The sequence below is a fragment of the Ornithorhynchus anatinus genome, chromosome X1, assembly GCF_004115215.2.
Source record: "Ornithorhynchus anatinus isolate Pmale09 chromosome X1, mOrnAna1.pri.v4, whole genome shotgun sequence".
Taxonomy (NCBI): Eukaryota; Metazoa; Chordata; class Mammalia; order Monotremata; family Ornithorhynchidae; genus Ornithorhynchus; species Ornithorhynchus anatinus.
Genome location: NC_041749.1, coordinates 121,170,955 through 121,187,553, shown reverse-complemented (window position 1 = coordinate 121,187,553; position 16,599 = coordinate 121,170,955). Strand labels below are relative to the sequence as shown.

General features: G+C 53.9%; 1 protein-coding gene across 1 annotated transcript; it reads right to left on the bottom strand.

The window, feature by feature from the left end:
- Positions 1 to 7,555: 7,555 nt before the first annotated feature.
- On the bottom strand, positions 7,556 to 14,181 carry LOC103167652 (E3 SUMO-protein ligase PIAS2-like). Its single transcript, XM_029049976.2, has 13 exons — positions 13,757 to 14,181; positions 12,603 to 12,820; positions 12,196 to 12,280; positions 11,946 to 11,996; positions 11,647 to 11,734; positions 11,260 to 11,367; positions 11,035 to 11,140; positions 10,726 to 10,796; positions 10,358 to 10,518; positions 10,153 to 10,265; positions 9,556 to 9,954; positions 9,227 to 9,264; positions 7,556 to 8,739 (listed from the first exon to the last, which is right to left on the bottom strand). The coding sequence occupies exons 2-13, from the start codon at positions 12,730 to 12,732 to the stop codon at positions 7,924 to 7,926; spliced, it is 2,166 nt and encodes a 721-aa protein (XP_028905809.1). The 5' UTR covers positions 12,733 to 12,820; positions 13,757 to 14,181; the 3' UTR covers positions 7,556 to 7,923.
- Between the last annotated feature and the right edge of the window lie 2,418 nt (positions 14,182 to 16,599).

The window sequence follows — 16,599 nt, the reverse complement described above, 5'->3', positions numbered from 1 at the left end:
GGAAAGTACACAACCACAATATAACAGAAGCTTATCTCTCGCTTCCACTTGGCATACTTTCCTCTCCATCCCTAAGTATTCATTCTTTCAATAGTATTTGTTGAGCGCTTACTATGTGCAGAGCACTGTACTAACTGCTTGGAATGAACAAATTGGTAACAGATAGAGACAGTCCCTGCCCTATGACGGGTTTACAGTCTAATTGGGGGAGACAGACAGACAAGAACAATAGCAATAAATAGACTCAAGGGGATGAACATCTCATTAAGACAATAGCAAATAAAAATATGTACAAATGAGCACAGTGCTGAGGGGAGGGGAAGGGAGATGGGGAGGAGCAGAGGGAAAGGGGGCTTAGCTGAGGAGAGGTGAAGTGGGCAAGGGGGAGGGAGCAGAGGGAAGAGGAGGAGCAGAGAGGGAGCAGAGGGAAAAGGGGAAGCTCAGTCTGGGAAGGCCTCTTGGAGGAGGTGAACTCTCAGTAGGGCTTTGAAGAGGGGAAGAGAGTTAGTTTGGCAGAGGTGAGGAGGGAGGGCATTCCAGGACAGCGGTAGGAGGTGGGCCAGAGGTCGACGGCAGGATAGGCGAGAACGGGGGACAGTGAGGAGGTGAGAGGCAGAAGAGCAGAGTATGGGGGTGGGCGGTAGAAAGAGAGAAGGGAGGTGAGGTAGGAGGGGACAAGGTGATGGAGAGCCTTGAAGTCAAGAGTGAGGAGTTTCTGTTTCGTGCGGAGGTTGATAGGCAACCACTGGAGGTTTTTAAGAAGGGGAGTGACATGCCCAGAGCATTTCTGTTGGAAGATGATCCGGGCAGCTGAATGAAGAATAGACTAGAGTGGGGAGAGATAGGAGGAAGGGAGGTCAGAGAGAAGGCTGACACAGTAATCCAGCCTGGATATTATGAGAGCTTGTACTAGTATGATAGCCATTTGGATGGAGAGGAAAGGGCGGATCTTAGCGATATTGTGAAGGTGAGACAGGCAGGCGTTGGTAGCAGATTGGATGTGTGGGGTGAATGAGAGAGATGAGTCAAGGATGACACCAAGGTTGCAGGCTTGAGAGATGGGAAGGATGGTCGTACCATCCACAATGACAGGGAAGTCAGGAAGAGGACAAGGCTTGGGAGGGAAGATAAGGAGCTCAGTTTTGGACATGTTGAGTTTCAGGTGGAGGGCAGACATCCAGGTGGAGACTTCCTGGAGGCAGGAGGAGATACGAGCCTGAAGGGAGGGGGAGAGAACAGGGGAGGAGATGTAGATTTGTGTGTCATCTGCATAGAGATGATAGTTGATGCTGTGGAAACGAATGAGTTTCCACCTTGCATCTTTCCCCACCTTGCCCCCGTCCTCTCTTCACACTCCCGATGATCAGGTTACCACTCTCAACTCCACCCTCTCTACTCATCTCAACTCACTCGCCCCCTCACCTTCCCTCCACTGATCTCGCTCCACTAACCCACAGCCCTGGGTCACTGCCTCTGTCCGCCTCTTATGCTCTTATGCTCGAGCTGCTGAGCGCTGGGGGCAAAGGTCCAAGCACCAAGCCAACCTTATTCATTTGAAATTTATCCTTTCCTGCCTTAACTCTGCCCTCTCCTCTGCCAGACAAAATTACTTTTCTTCCCTCATTGACGCCCATGCCCGTCACCCCCGCCAATTGTTCCGGACCTTTAATTCTCTCCTCAGGCCCCCTGTTCCTCCCCCTCCCCCATCCCTCACCCCCAACGATCTGGCCACCTACTTCATCACAGAAAATTAACACAATCTGATCCGAGCTCCCCAAAGTCACCCCTCCCCCTTCTGCCTCCTCCCCACCCAACCCTCTCCCCTACTTTCACTTCTTTCCCTGCAGTATCCTCAGAGGAGATCTCCTCCCTCCTCACAAGTGTCATCTCCTCCACCTGTCCTTCCGATCCCATTCCTGCTCACCTTATAAAAACTATCACCCCTTCCCTCCTCCTCTCCTTAACTTCTATCTTTAACCGCTCAATCTCCAGTGGCTTCTTCCTCTCTGCCTTCAAACATGCCCATTTCTCCCCCATCTTAAAAAAGCCCTCTCTCGACCCCACTTCCCCTTCCAGTTATCGCCCTATCTCCCTACTACCCTTTCTTTCCAAGCTCCTAGAACGAGTCATCTATTCACGCTGCCTAGAATTCCTTAACTCCGATTCTCTCCTGGACCCCCTCCAATCTGGCTTCCATCCCCTCCACTCTACCGAGACTGCTTTCTCTCACCCATCAACTTCTTCTTGCCAAATCCAATGGCTCCTACTCTATCCTAATCCTCCTTGATCTCTCAGCTGCCTTTGACACTGTAGACCATCCCCTTCGCCTCCACACCTTATCTAACCTTGGCTTCACGGACTCCGTCCTCTCCTCGTTCTCCTCCTATCTTTCTGGCCATTCATTCTCGGTCTCCTTCGCAGGTTCCTCCTCTGCCTCCCATCCTCTAACTGTAGGAGTTCCTCAAGGGTCAGTTCTTGGCCCTCTTCTGTTCTCTTCCCTCTTCTGTTCTCCACCTATACTCCCTCGGTGAACTCATTCTCTCTCACGGCTTCAACTATCATCTCTATGCAGATGCCTCACAAATCTACATCTCTGCCCCATCCTCTCCCCCTCCCTTCAGGCTCGTATCTCCTCCTGCCTCCAGGACGTCTCTACCTGGATGTCTGCCCGCCACCTAAAACTCAACATGTCCAAAACTGAGCTCCTTATCTTCCCTCCCAAGCCCTGTCCTCTTCCTGACTTCCCTATCAATGTGGATGGTACGACCATCCTTCCCGTCTCTCAACCTCGGAGTCATCTTTGACTCGGCTCTCTCGTTCACCCCACACATCCAATCCGTCACCAAGATGTGCCGGTCTCACCTTTATAATATCGCCAAGATCCACCCTTTCCTCTCCACCCAAACGGCTATTTTACTGGTACAGGCTCTCATAATATCCCAGCTGGATTATTGTGTCAGCCTTCTCTCTGATCTCCCTTCCTCCTGTCTCTCCCCGCTCCAGTCTATTCTTCATTCTGCTGCCCGGCTCATCTTCCTGGAGAAACACTCTGGGCATGTCACTCCCCTTCTTAAAAACCTCCAGTGGTTGCCTATTGACCTCTGCATGAAACAAACACTTCTCACTCTAGGCTACAAGGCTCTCCATCACCTTGCCCCCTCCTATCTCTCCTCCCTTCTCTCTTTCTACCGCCCACCCCGCACGCTCCGTTCCTCTGCCGCCCACCTCCTCACCGTCCCCCGTACTTGCCTATCCCGCCATCATACCCTGGCCCACGTCCTCCCGCTGTCCTGGAATGCCCTCCCTCCTCACCTCCACCAAACTAACTCTCTTCCCTTCTTCAAAGCCCTACTTAGAGCTCACCTCCTCCAAGAGGCCTTCCCAGACTGAGCTTCCCCTTTTCCCTCTGCTCCCTCTCTACCCCCCCTTCACCTCCCCTCAGTTAAGCCCCCTTTCCCCCCCTTTTCCTCTGCTCATCCCCCACTCCCTTCCCCTCCCCTCAGCACTGTGCTCATTTGCTCATTTGTGTATATTTGCTCATTTGGGAAGCAGCATGGCTCAGTGGAAAGAGCCCAGGCTTGGGAGTCAGAGATCATGGGTTCGAATCCTGGCTCTGCCACTTGTCAGCTGTGTGACTATGGGCAAGTCACTTAACTTCTCTGTGCCTCAGTTACCTCATCTGTAAAATGGGGATGAAGACTGTGAGCCCCACGTGGGGCAACCTGATCACCTTGTATCCCCCAGTGCTTAGAACAGTGCTCTGCACATAGTAAGCGCTTAACAAATACCAACATTATCATTATATTTTTATTACCCTATTTATTTTGTTAATGATATGTACAACCCCTTGATTCTATTTATTGCTATTGTTTTTGTCTGTCTTTCTCCCCCGATTAGACTGTAAGCCCGTCAATGGGCAGGGATTATCTCTATATGTTGCCAAATTGTACATTCCAAGTGCTTAGTACAGTGCTCTGCACATAGTAAGCGCTCAATAAATACTATTGAATGAATGAGTTCATGAAGGGAATGAGTGTAGATGGAGAACAGAAGAGGGCCAAGAACTGACCCTTGAGGAACCCCTACAGTTAGTGGATGGGAAGGGGAGGAGGAGCCCACGAAGGAGACCAAGAATAAAAGGCCAGAAAGATTAGAGGAGAACCAGAAGTGGACAGAGTTGGTGAAGCCAAGGTGAGATAAGATGTGGAGGAGAAGGGGATGGTCGACAGTGTCAAAGGCAGCTGAGAGGTCGAGGAGGATTAGGATAGAGTAGGGGCCATTGTATTTGGCAAGAAGGTCATGGGTGAGCTTTGAGAGAGCAGTCTCGGTAGAGTGGAGGAGACCGAAGCCAGATTGGAGGGGGTCCAGGAGAGAGTTGGAGTTGAGGAATTCAAGGCAGCAAATATAGACAACTCATTCTAGATGTTAGGAAAGGAAGGGTAGGAGAGAGATAGGCGATAACTGGAAGGGGAAGTGGAGTCAAGAGAGCGTTTTTTTAGGATGGGGGAGACATGGGCATGTTTGAAGGCAGAGGGGAAGAAGCTATTGGAGAGTGAGTGGTTAAAGATAGAAGTTAAGGAGGGGAGGAGGGAAGGGGTGATGGTTTTTATAAGGTGAGCAGGAATGGGATTAGAAGGACAGGTGGAGAGGGTGGCACTTGCAAGGAGGGAGGAGAGCTTCTCTGAGGATACTGCGGGGAAGGATGGGAAAGTAGGGGAGAGGGTTGGGGCGGAGGGTGGGATCAGAAGGGGGAGGGGGGACTTGGGGAGCTCAGACCTGATTGTGTTAATTTTCATGATGAAGTAGGTGGCCAGATCGTTGGGGGTGAGGGATGGTCGAGGTCCTTGAATAATGATCCCTGCTTTAAAAACTCCTTATCTTAGCTGATTGCAGCAGAAGAGAAAATCATGGAAAGAGATGAAATGACTCTCCTAAGAAAAGAGAAAGACCCAGGACCCAAGAATTGGCCAATGGTAGCAAAGGAAATCTTAAGATTGAGGAGCTTACTGAAGAGGGTAAATGTGCTTTCTCATTTCCTCTATAGTAGTGTTAATAGTAGTAATAGTAATAGTAGTAGCAGTATTCATTGAACACCTACTTGGTAATGCCACGTACTGTACTAAGCCCTTGGGAAGAACAGACAAAGAAGTAACATGTCTGCCCACAAGGAGCTTAGTCTAATGGGAGAGGCAGACATGAATATGTCTACAACAGACAATTATTCGAATGTGCAACTGAAGGAGGACATATACAAAAGTGCTGAGAATGGGCCTAAATATATTCATAAGTGTTAGAAAGGGGTGATGGATTTATAAGACTCAAGATGCTGGAAAATGAAGCAGGAAGGACTTGCAGAAAGAGGGGGGATTTGAGTGGGGAGGGCTTTGAATGGGGGTGAGCTATGGTCTTTCATTTTTCCCTTCAATCAATTGTATTTATTGAGCACTCACTGTGTGCAGAACACTGTATTAAGCATTTGGAAAAGTACAATGGAACATTTATTCATTCAATGGCATTTATTGAGCACTGTGTGCAGAGCACTGTGCTAAGCACTTGGAAAAGTACAATAAAACATTCATTCAATTGTATTTACTGAGCACTTACTGTGTACAATTTGGAAATAATAATTTAGCTTCAGAAGTACAATTTAGCAAATAATAAAACATAGTTGGTAGACACATTCCCTGCCCAAAAAGAGGTTACAATCTAGAGAGGGGGACGGACATTGATATAAATAAATAAATTACAGATATGTACATTACTGCTGTAGGACTGAGGGAGGGGTGAATACAGGGAGAAAATTCAAATGCAAGAGTGATGCAGAAAGGAGTGGGAGAAGAGGAAGAGGGTTTAGTTGAGGAAGGCCTCTTGGAGGAGATGTCCCTTCAATAAGGCTTTGAAGGTAGGGAAGGTGATTGTCTGTCAGCTGTGAAGAGGGAGGGCATTCAAGGCCATGGGCAGAAGATGGAGAGGTGGGTGATAAGTCCTTTTTCTTCTTAAATAACCAGATAATTCATTCAGTGGTAACTCTGTGTCAAGCACTGGGGTAAAAATACGGTTCTGGTCCCACATGGGGATGATAATCTAAGAGGAAGGAAACGTGAGTATTATAACCCCCATTTTACAGAGTAGGAAACTGAGGAGAGGTGACTTGACTTGCCCAAAGCCACACCATGGGCAAATGGCAGAGCTGGGACTAAAACTCAGGTCTGTGGAGTGGAGTGCTTTTCACTCTTTCAGTGGCCTGCTTTAGAGCAATAGTAAGCGCTTAATGAGTAACATAAAAAAAAAGGCAAAAATATACCATCTGGGAAAATGTGTGTGTAAGCCCCCTGAATGTGGCTTAGTGAAAAGAGCACAGGCTTGGGAGTCAGAGGTCATGGGTTCTAATCCACTCCACCACTTGTCAGCTGTGTGACTTCGGGCAAGTCACTTAACTTCTCTGTGCTTCAGTGACCTCATCTAGAAAATGGGGCTAAAGACTGTGAGCCCCACGTGGGGCAACCTAATTACCGCTTAGAACAGTGCTTGGCACATAGTAAGCGCTTAACAAATACCATTACTGTTATTATTGTTAAACACTTTATGGGCAGGGTTTGAGTGTTTTGCTTCTGTTGGACTTAACCAAGGGCTTAGTACAATGCATGGCATTCAGTAGGTGTCCACTAAGTATCAAGTGCTCCATGGCTTGGTGGATGTGTGAATGGATGGATAGATGGATGGATGATGGATGGATTGGTTGAAATGTTCCAAGGCTGTCGACCTGCTTTCCCATCTTGGAGCTCCACTTTTTTCACCTTCTCCCTCCTCCTCAGCTGGCGCACTCCACTCCACCTGACCTCCTCTATGAAGCAGAAAGGGGGTCTTCTCAGGCCCACGTCCGACCTCCCGTTCCCACATCTCCCCCTGCCTGGAGCACCACCATCCCCCTGCCTCACCCTCAGCCAATGAGCCAGACCCCAGATCTCCCCACATTCACCCTTCCGCATTTCTGCTGCTCCCACTCTGGACCAAGATTCTTTGTCTGCCTATCTCTCCCCTTTAGTTGGGAGCTCTTCCAGGGCAGGACGAGACTCAGTGGCTCCTCTGACATCGGGGCTCTGAGGCCTACCGCCGGCCAGAGACAGAGAGAGAAACCGCTGCCCGGCACCCGCACCACGCTGACTCCCATCGTGGCCTGCTCCAACCCCACAGGCGAGGAGGTGGAGGTCGGCCTGGGAGTCAGGAGATCTGGCTTCCAATGCTGGCCCTGCCACATACCTGATCTGTGTTACCTTGGGCAAGTCACCTGACTTCCCCAGGCCTGTTTCTCCTCTGTAAAAATGGGGATTAAATGCCTTTCCCAGCCCGACTTGGACTGTGAACCCCACCTATGACAGGGACTCTATCTGACCTGATATTCTGATATTTACCCCAGCACTTAGTACAGGGCTTGGCACATAGAAAGTATTTAACAAATACCATAATTATTGTGATTAACTCTTTGAAGCTTGTTCCCTCCCAGTCCTTACCCCAGCTTTCACCCCGCACATCCAATGAAAAGGCAGCACCGCAATCTTGAGAAACTTTTTAACTTTATTAACTGATGAAATACTCTTGACAACAAAGGGGTGAGAACATGGGCTTTCTAATTTCAATAAAATTCTAAGCAAATTGAAGTGTTCTTATGGGCGTCTTTTGCTAACAACCCAAAACAGCAATGAATAAATGAGTGAGGGAGAGATCAGGGCCACCTGCCTGTCCCTAGTCCCAGCTCCTCAAGCAAAACCATTAGAGCAGGCCCTAGATACGGCCCTCGAGGGTTGGGGGGGCGGGGGGGAGCACAAACACCTTGAATTTGACATCCCCCTTTGCCAGTGAACTGAGGTGGGGGAGAAGGGGACAGTGGAGGTTGGGGGTCTGGGAACTTTCTTCCCCCTCCCTTTACTCAGACTCTTCGCTACCCAGGACCCCACCTGCCTGCCTGGCCTGACCAACCCTGGAAGAGGAAGACTCTCTCCCTCTGGAAGAGGAAGCCTCCCTCACCCTGAAGGAGAAAACCTCTCTCTCCCTGGAGGATGAGGCCTCTCTCGGCCTGGACGAGGAAGCCTCTCTGGTCCTGGAGGACGAAGCCTCTCTGGCTCTGGACAAGGAAGCCTCACTCTCCCTGAAGGAAGAAGCCTGTCTCCCCCTGGAGAAGGAAGCCTCACTCTCCCTGAAGGAAGAAGCCTCTCTCCCCCTGGAGAAGGAAGCCTCGCTCGCCTTGGAGGAGGAAGCCTGATCCAACTTGCTGATAAAAGCATGACCCACCTGGGAGAGCAAAGATTGATTCGGTTTGGAGGATGAAGCGCTAGCTGGCTGGGTGGGAAAAGCCTCTGCTCTAGGGGGCCCGGGTGGCCTGCACTCAGTTGATCCCCACAGCCCCCACATATCTCCCACTGGCCCGGCAGAAGAGGAGGGGTGGGCCGTTGGGGCCAAAGGGCCCGGTGTTGGGGGCTGCCCTAAAGCTGGGAGATCCCTGTCCCCTTCCTCCTTGATCTCACAGAGAGACGGCAGCTGGTTCTCAGGGAGGGGAGGCTCAATGGGCTGTGGTGGTGGGAACCACTGAAAATAGGGGCCAGAAGCAGGAACGGGATGGTGCTCCAAGCAGTGGCAGTGGCCATGGCAGTGGCCGTGGCAGTGGCTATGGCAGTGGCTGTGGCCGTGGCCATGGCAGAACTGCAGGGTGTCCTGAGGGGTAAGCAGGGCCGAGCTCCAACACTGCAGAGGGAGAGAGCATAGGACCAGATGAGACCCAGCCCTGGCAGGGGGCAAAGGAGCAGCGAGCCTAAGACCTGCCACTCCCCCAATCCACTGGAAAGATCCCACGCCTCCTTGCTCCCCCAAAATACACAGACACACAAACACACACAAACACACACACACGCACCCAGCAACACCGCCCCTCCCAGCACCGACATTTGAAACAAGAACCTTTTCCTCTGCTCCCAGTGCCCACAAGGGGAGGAAGGAGCTGACACAACAGGGTCGGAGAGGGAAGGGGAGGAAAGGGAAGGTCCCCGCCTATGAAGGCGTGGAACCACGGCCCAGAGAGTGTTCCTTCCCAACCTCAGTTTTCCCATCTGTATCGGGCCAGCCTGTAGTGAGTGGGGTCCAGGAGTATGGGGTCAGAAAAGTTCCGCGAAGGGAGGAGGCCAGGAAGGTGGGATACCAGGGGATCCAGGGAAGAGAAGAGAAGAGGACTCACCTGTCTAAGACAGTCGATGTATGCTGGAAAATTCATCTCTGTGGAGGTGGAAAAATTTGGAACTAAATCCAGGTCACCTTGACCCACAGCCCCATCCACCTCCATCCATCAAATGACAATTCCATCCAGATACACATGGGAGCACAAACACATACACATTAAGAGACACACATGCAGCTTCAGTATTACAGAGACCCAGGCAAACAAGCACACAAGGATGAATTCAGGTACTAAAACACCCGCTGACACAGACACATACACCTTGGCGTGTGTACACCCCACACTCAGCCACACAGAGGGGAGAGCAGCATCCAAGGGCCCTCACTTACGCTGTGCATAGTCATGCATCTGTTGGAACAAAGACCCTAGCAACTCCGGAGTTATAGCCTGGACATCTTGGTCCTGGTCCTGCCTCCAGACTATGAGTGGATGCTCTTGTTTCACAGCGCTGGCACTCGATGAGGGAAGAGGTGGTGCTGAGGGCTGGAGGTGGGTGTCAGCGGCTCCTTCACCCTCCTTCTTCACCTCCAATCCTGAGCCCCCCTGTGGGGAACTAGGCAGTTCATGCTTGGGGCTGCACGTCATGCGGGTCATGGCATCTGGGATGGCTGTTGTGGTGGCTGAACACAGCCTCTTGGGAGTGTGCTTAAATTCTCTCTCTCCCTCCGAGCTGCTACTCTTTGTCATACTAAGAGAAACAGTCTGCTTCCTGTATCGCAAAGGAGTATCTGTGTGGGGGGGAGAGAGAGGCCTGAATCCCACCAGCCCAGCCCAGGGGGCTGACCCTCCCACCGTGTCGGCTGGGGGTGGGGCAGGTCGGGCACCTCACTCCAGGTTACCACGGGGCCGGGCGTTGGGATGGGGGGTGGGGGATTGGGGACTTTGCAGGGGGTTGGGGGTGGGGGAGAGAGGGGTCGGACTCTCACATTCACAATAATCAACCGAATCTCTGTCGGATAGTATCGGGGACCAGGACCCATCTTGGTGTATCACAATTTCTTCACACAATATGTTGGCATCGAGAATATCAAGGAAATATCTGGAGAAAGAATGGGTGTAAGTCAGTCAGCAGGGGAGGGGTAGGGGGCATTTGGAGGAGAGGGGTCAGCGGCGAGCTGTCAGTGTCCATACCGATCCAGAACAAGCTGGGAAAACGGAGCATGGTGATGACACAGGGGACATATCCACGATTCCTCCTCTTCATTCATCTGCAGGTACCGGGCTGCATCAAAAACCTCCAGGTGGGAGCAGGTCAATGCACGACAGGGCACAAACACACGTTTGTTTTCCACCTGAGTCGGGGGGTGGGGAGAGAGTGAAAGGTCGTTTGGGGAGGAGGAGGGAGCACGGAAGAGAGTCACTGGGTCACCCATCACAAGTGCTCCCTTTCATTTTGGGACTCAGATGCTCACCCACATTTTTCCTCCCACCCCACTCTCCTTCCCTTTCCAGACACCCGACTCGGGGACTCGGCCCCTCGGGGCGCCACCCGCACCCACCGGACACATGAGGGAGATGTGAAGGCTGCTGGTGGAGGGCTCCCCTGAGTTGTCTCCCAGCTTCTTTTGAACTGAAATGGAGGTGGAGAGAGGAGAGCCTGGGGATGAGCTCAGCCAGAGAGAGGCCATGGTCTCAGCCCGGGGACCGGCGGACTGTGGACCGGGGAAACTAGTCTGTGAGAAGTGGAAGGGGGGCGGGGAGGGACCAGAGATGGAGTGGAACGTCACTCACTCAGGGTCCTGGCGAGAGATGGGAGAGGGGCACCATTCAGGGCCCAAGGCAAGGGGTGGGGGAGAGAGGTCACTCACTCAAGGCTCGGGTCTCCTCGGGGGGCAAAACTCTCTCTGCCCACAGTTTCTCCAGTAAATCGTCCGCGGTAAGCTTCATCACCAAGTACACTGCCCCGGCGAAGTCCTAGGTGAGGGTAGGGAAGGGACGGGAGAGACTGGTCAGGACTGTGTCCAATACACACCTCCCCTCGACTCCCAGTGCCCCATCCTACCCCGACCCAGCCCTGCTCCAGCCGTACTCACCCGTGTTTCATTCAGAGACCAACTGATCAGTATCCTGTTGGCCACCGTGTCCGAAAGGTGGACCAGATGGGTGATATTTAGAGGGTGAGCACCGTGATTGGATTTGTCCTATGGGGCACAGGCAGTGGTCAAGGACCAGGCAGGTCATTCTACACAGGTGACACCACTCCCTCCCCTCGTCCCATCTCTGTCCTCCACTCTCTTCTCCTCCCTCCACTCTTGCCTCCCCAGTCCTTTCCTCCTTCCCCTCTCATCTCAAATCCCCACTCCTGTCCTTTCCAGTCTTCCACACTCCTGCCCTCTACTTACCTCCCTGCTCCTCCCCTTCTTTCCCTCCCCTCCTCTTCCCCTCCCAAACAAGCCCTAGGCATGAGACGGGCCACTCACCAATTCCAAACTCTGCTGATTGACAGTGACCATCAGGCCCAGAGGAAAACTGTCGGTTTGAGGGTGTTGGGTATTCCATAAACACATCCTGTGGGTCAGGTGGGACCGGGGGGATGGGCAGAGCCCAGTCAGCAGAGAGACCTTTTCCCTTCCCTTGGCCTTCCCTCCCACCCCCTCCTGGAACTGGGGAGGGAGCGTGGGAGGAGAGAGCATCTGAGAATCTGCCCAAATCCCCTCCTTTTCCCCCATCTCACCAAGCCACTTGGGACCCAAATGAGAGAGGAGGTGGGATGTCATACCTCAGTAGCAACTGCAAGCTATTGAAACTCTTGTTCATCAGCTCGACCTTTCTGCAGAAATGGAAACGTGGAGGTGTCCCTCATAAAGCCACCCACCCCTCCCCATACCCAATCCCAACAGCGGCAGCTCTCCACAACCAGACTGACACATCCCGACCCTGGGCCGTGGGAGATGGGGAGAAACAGAACAAGGTGAAGACCCCGAGGGGCTCGGCAGCGGGTTGACAGGGAGGGGGCCGGTCACGCCTACCTGCTGCTAAGGATCTTGTCGAATGTCTTTGAGCTGGCAACAAATACCAGATTCGCATTCCTTGATGTGAAGGAGTCCTTTGGAACTGGAACACAACAGGAGGTTACAGAAGAGGTGGCGGTGGTGGGGGGGGATTGGGAGGCCGGAGTGGGGGGAGGGAAGGGTGTTCCTAGAGCAGGCCAAGAGATCGTTCCCACTCCCCTAGCCCAGCTGCGAGGACTCTTCGGGAGGGGAGAGTTTATGGGGAGTAAACGTTGGTACCGGGAACCCAGCACAACCATAAGGGTAAACTGATGGGAGTAGGGGAAAGGAGCCTGGTCAGGGGATAAAGGGAGGCCTGGGGGCACCGACCCACCGGGAAGGGAAGAGGTAGGGGAGGAAGGTAGAAGGCGCGGCTGCGGCCTCACCCAGTCTGGTGGGCTTTACTATCTCAGCACAAACTGAATAGAATGGCAGCTCTTCCATTGTGACACCGAGGCCGGCAGATGAGGATCTGGATGAGGATCGGGGTGGGCTCCTGATTTTCCCTGAGTCCATGTCTGAGAATGTCAAGCGGCCTCCTGAGCGGTAAAACCTCAACGGGCTGGGAGGTGGGTGTAGTAGAGCGCTGTGCCCACAGCAGGCGCTGGGTAAAGTAAAGAGGATGACGGTGATTGTAGGGCCCTGCTCCCCAAAGACTACCCGGGGGGAGGGGACGGGAGCAGGGCCGGGGGGAGGGGGCGTGGCCGGGGGAGGGCGTGGCCGGAGAGAGGGGGCGGGGGCGGGGGAGGGCGGGGCCGGAGATGGGGGGCGGGGCCGGGGGAGGGCGGGGCCGGAGATGGGGGCGGGGCCGGATAGAGGGGGCGTGGCCGGGGGAGGGCGGGGCCGGAGAGAAGGGGCGGGGCCGGGATCAGAGGGCAGGGCAGGGTTAGCGCTCTCCCCTCCCGTCCGTTCACGCATTCACTCACTCACTCACTCACTCACTCACTCACTCACTCACTCACTCACGCATTCATTCATTCATTCATTCATTCATTCATTCATTCATTCCTGTGTGCAGAGCCCTGTACAACGCGCTTGGGAGAGTAGAACGCAACAATAAAAAGCCCCATTCCCTGCTACCACGAGTTTAGGGTCGGGAATCGGGGGCGGGAGGGAGACAGACATCGGTGCCACACCCAGCAGGGAGGGAGGCCGAGGCGCCACGGCCGAGGGGGAAGGGAGGCGGTTAGGGAGGCCATTACGGAGGCGGGAAGGGAGGCCGTTAGGGAGGCCATTACGGAGGCGGGAAGGGAGGCCGTTAGGGAGGCCATTACGGAGGCGGGAAGGGAGGCGGTTAGGGAGGCCATTACGGAGGCGGGAAGGGAGGCCGTTAGGGAGGCGGGTAGGGAGGCCATTAGGGAGGCGGGCGGCAGGCCCGAGGAAAGCGCGCCATCGGCCGGTGCCTCCCGCCCTCCCTCCGGGCCGCCCGTCCGCCCGTCGGGGCCGCTCCCCGCACGCGGCTCCCACCTTCCCCGGGGTCCGTCGGCCCTCGGCCCTGAGGCCGGGGCCTGACCCGCCGACGACGACCCGCAAGACATACCTCCGTCCGACGACCGACGGCCGGTGGCGGAGGGCGAGAGGGCGGAGGGCGAGAGGGCAGAGGGCGAGAGGGCGGAGCGCGGAGGGCCTCTCCCTCGCTCCCTCAGCCGCTCGGTCCCACAGCGCGGGTTGAGGAGGCCGCGCTTCGACGACGACGACGACCACCACCACCACCACCACCACCACGACGCCGCCGCCCGTCGGCAGGGCCCGGGGCCCGTCGGGCGCCCAGGGGGCACCGAGGGGGCACCGAGGGGAGGCCGGAGGGAGTCGGGCACCGAGATGGAGACGGAGACGGAGACGGAGCCGGGGACGAGACGGGTCGGCCGACGAGAGGCAGACAGGGAGGGAGGGAGGCAGGGAGGGAGGCAGACGGGCAACCAGGCAGTCGGGCAGCCCTGAGGGAACCCAACGGTCGCCCCCTATTTATTGGCCGAGCGCCCAAATCCCGCGGGATCAGGCGGCCAATCGGAGGGGCGGAAGGGGGGGGGAGGCCCCTCTCTGAGGCGGGGGGGCCGGGGGGGGCCGGAGACGCCGCCGCGCACGCGGGTGGGTGGTGCCTGCCGTCACGTGACCGTGCGGCGGGAGGGCGAGGCCGTCGTCCTCCCCACCCTCCCGCCGGGGGGCGCCGTCGGCCGGGGAGCCCCCTCGGCGGCGGCTCGGCCGATGGGCGGCCGGGAAGGGCACCCCCGGCTCCCCCAGCTGGACCGTTCATTTTCAGTCTCTTTCAGGGGCTTCTCCTCTGCCTCCCCCCTTCCCTAACTGTGGGTGCCCATCAAGGTTCAGTTCTGGGCCCCCTTCTATTCTCCATCTACACTCACTCCCTTGGAGAACTCATTCGCTCCCCTGGCTTCAACTACCACCTTAGTGCGGATGATCCCCAAATCTACATTTCCAGCCTTGATCTCTCTCCCTCTCTCCAGTCTCCCCTCTCCTCCTGCCTTCAAGTCATCTCTACTTGGATGTTTGCCCGCCACCTAAAACTCAACGTGTCTAAGATTGAGCTCCTTACCTTCCCACCCAAAGCCTGTCCACTCCCGGACTTTCCCATCACTTTAGATGGCACCACTATCCTTCCCATCTCACCAGCCCATAACCTTGGTGTCATCCTTGACTCTGCTCTACCATTCAACCCACATATTCATTCACTCATTCATTCTTCATTCATTCGATCGTACTAACCACTGTTCTAAGCACTTGGGAAGGTACAATATAAAAATAAACAGTGTCGTTCCCTGCCCACCTCGAGCTCACATCCTGTCGGTCCCACCTTCACAACATCACTAAAAATCTGTCCTTTCCTCTCCATCCAAACTGCTACCACATTAATACAATCACTCATCCTATCCCTCCTGGATTACCTCATCAGCCTCCTCACTGGCCTCCCAGGCTCCTGTGACTCACCCCTCCAGTCCATACTTCTCTCGCTGCTCAGATCATTTTTCTACAAAAACGTTCAGGACATGTCACCCCCCTCCTGAAAAAAATCCAGTGGTTGCTCATCCACCTCCTCATCAAACAAAAAAGCCCTTCACAGTTGGCTTTAAAGCTCTCCATCACCTCGCCCCCTCCTACCTCACCTCACTACTCTCCTACTACAACCCAGCCCGCACATTTCGCTTCTCTAGTGATAACCTCCTCACTGTGCCTCCATCTCGCCTGCCTCGCCGCTGACCCCCGGCTCACGTCCTGCCTCTGGCCTGGAACACCCTCCTTTCTCAAATCTGACAGACAATTACTCTCCCCCCTCGGAGTCTTAATAATTATGGTATTTGTTAAGCACTTACTATGTGTGAAGCACTGCTCTAAGCGCTGGGAGAGATACAAGGTGATCAGGCTGCCCCACATGGGGTTCACAGTCTTCGTCCCCATTTTACAGATGAGTAACTGAGGTACAAAGAAGTTAAGTGGCTTGCCTACAGTTACACAGCAGAGCTGGGATTAGAACCCACGTCCTCTGACTCCCAAGCCTGTGCTCTTTCCACTAAGCCATGCTGCTTCTCTTAATGAAGACCCAACTCCTCCAAGAGGCCTTCCCAGACTAAGCCCCACTTCTCCTCATCTCTCACTACCTTCTCCTTTGCCCTGACTTGCTCCCTTTGCTCTTCCTCTGTCCCAACCCCACAGCGTGGCTCAGTGGAAAGAGCCCAGGTTTGGGAGTCAGAGGTCATGGGTTCGAATCCCAGCTCTGCCACTTGTCAGCTGTGTGACTGTGGGCAAGTCACTTAACTTCTCTATGCCTCAGTTACCTCATCTATAAAATAGGGATTAAGACTGTGAGCCTTACGTGGGACAACCTGAGTACCCTGTATCTCTCCCAGCGCTTAGAACAGTGCTCTGCACATAGTAAGTGCTTAACAAATACCAACATTATTATTATTACATATCTGTCATTTTATTTATTTGTATCGATGTTTGTTTCCCCCACCCTAGACTCTGAGCTGGTTGTGGGCAGGGAATGTAGCTTTTTATTGCTGAATTCTCCAGAGTGCTTAGTACAGTGCTCTGCACAACAGTAAGTGCTCAATAAATACAATTGAACAAATGAATGAATGAAGAATGAAGAGTCTGGGTTAGCTGGTCAGTCAGTCAGTCAATCGTATTTATTGAGTGCTTATTGTGCGCACAGCAGTGTATTAAGGACTCGGGAGAGTACGGTATAACAGCATAACTGGCAAATTCCCTGTCCACAACAAGCTTACAGTCTAGAGGGGAACACAGACGTTAATATAAATAAATAAAATTACAGATATGTGCATGAGTGCTGTGGGACTGGGGGGGGGGGGGGAATAAATAAAAGGAGCAAGTCAAGATTACGAAAAAAGGTATGGGAGAAGAGGAATG

Bases quoted from the DNA above. Each gene is read 5' to 3' on its own strand.
- LOC103167652 (XM_029049976.2), bottom strand. From the start codon at position 12,732: ATGGACTCAGGGAAAATCAGGAGCCCACCCCGATCCTCATCCAGATCC. The intron at 12,281-12,602 runs GTGAGGCCGCAG...GTTGTGTTCCAG, and splicing joins AGTAAAGCCCACCAGACTGG to TTCCAAAGGACTCCTTCACA. The intron at 9,265-9,555 runs GTAAGTGAGGGC...CCACCTCCACAG, and splicing joins GATGCATGACTATGCACAGC to AGATGAATTTTCCAGCATAC.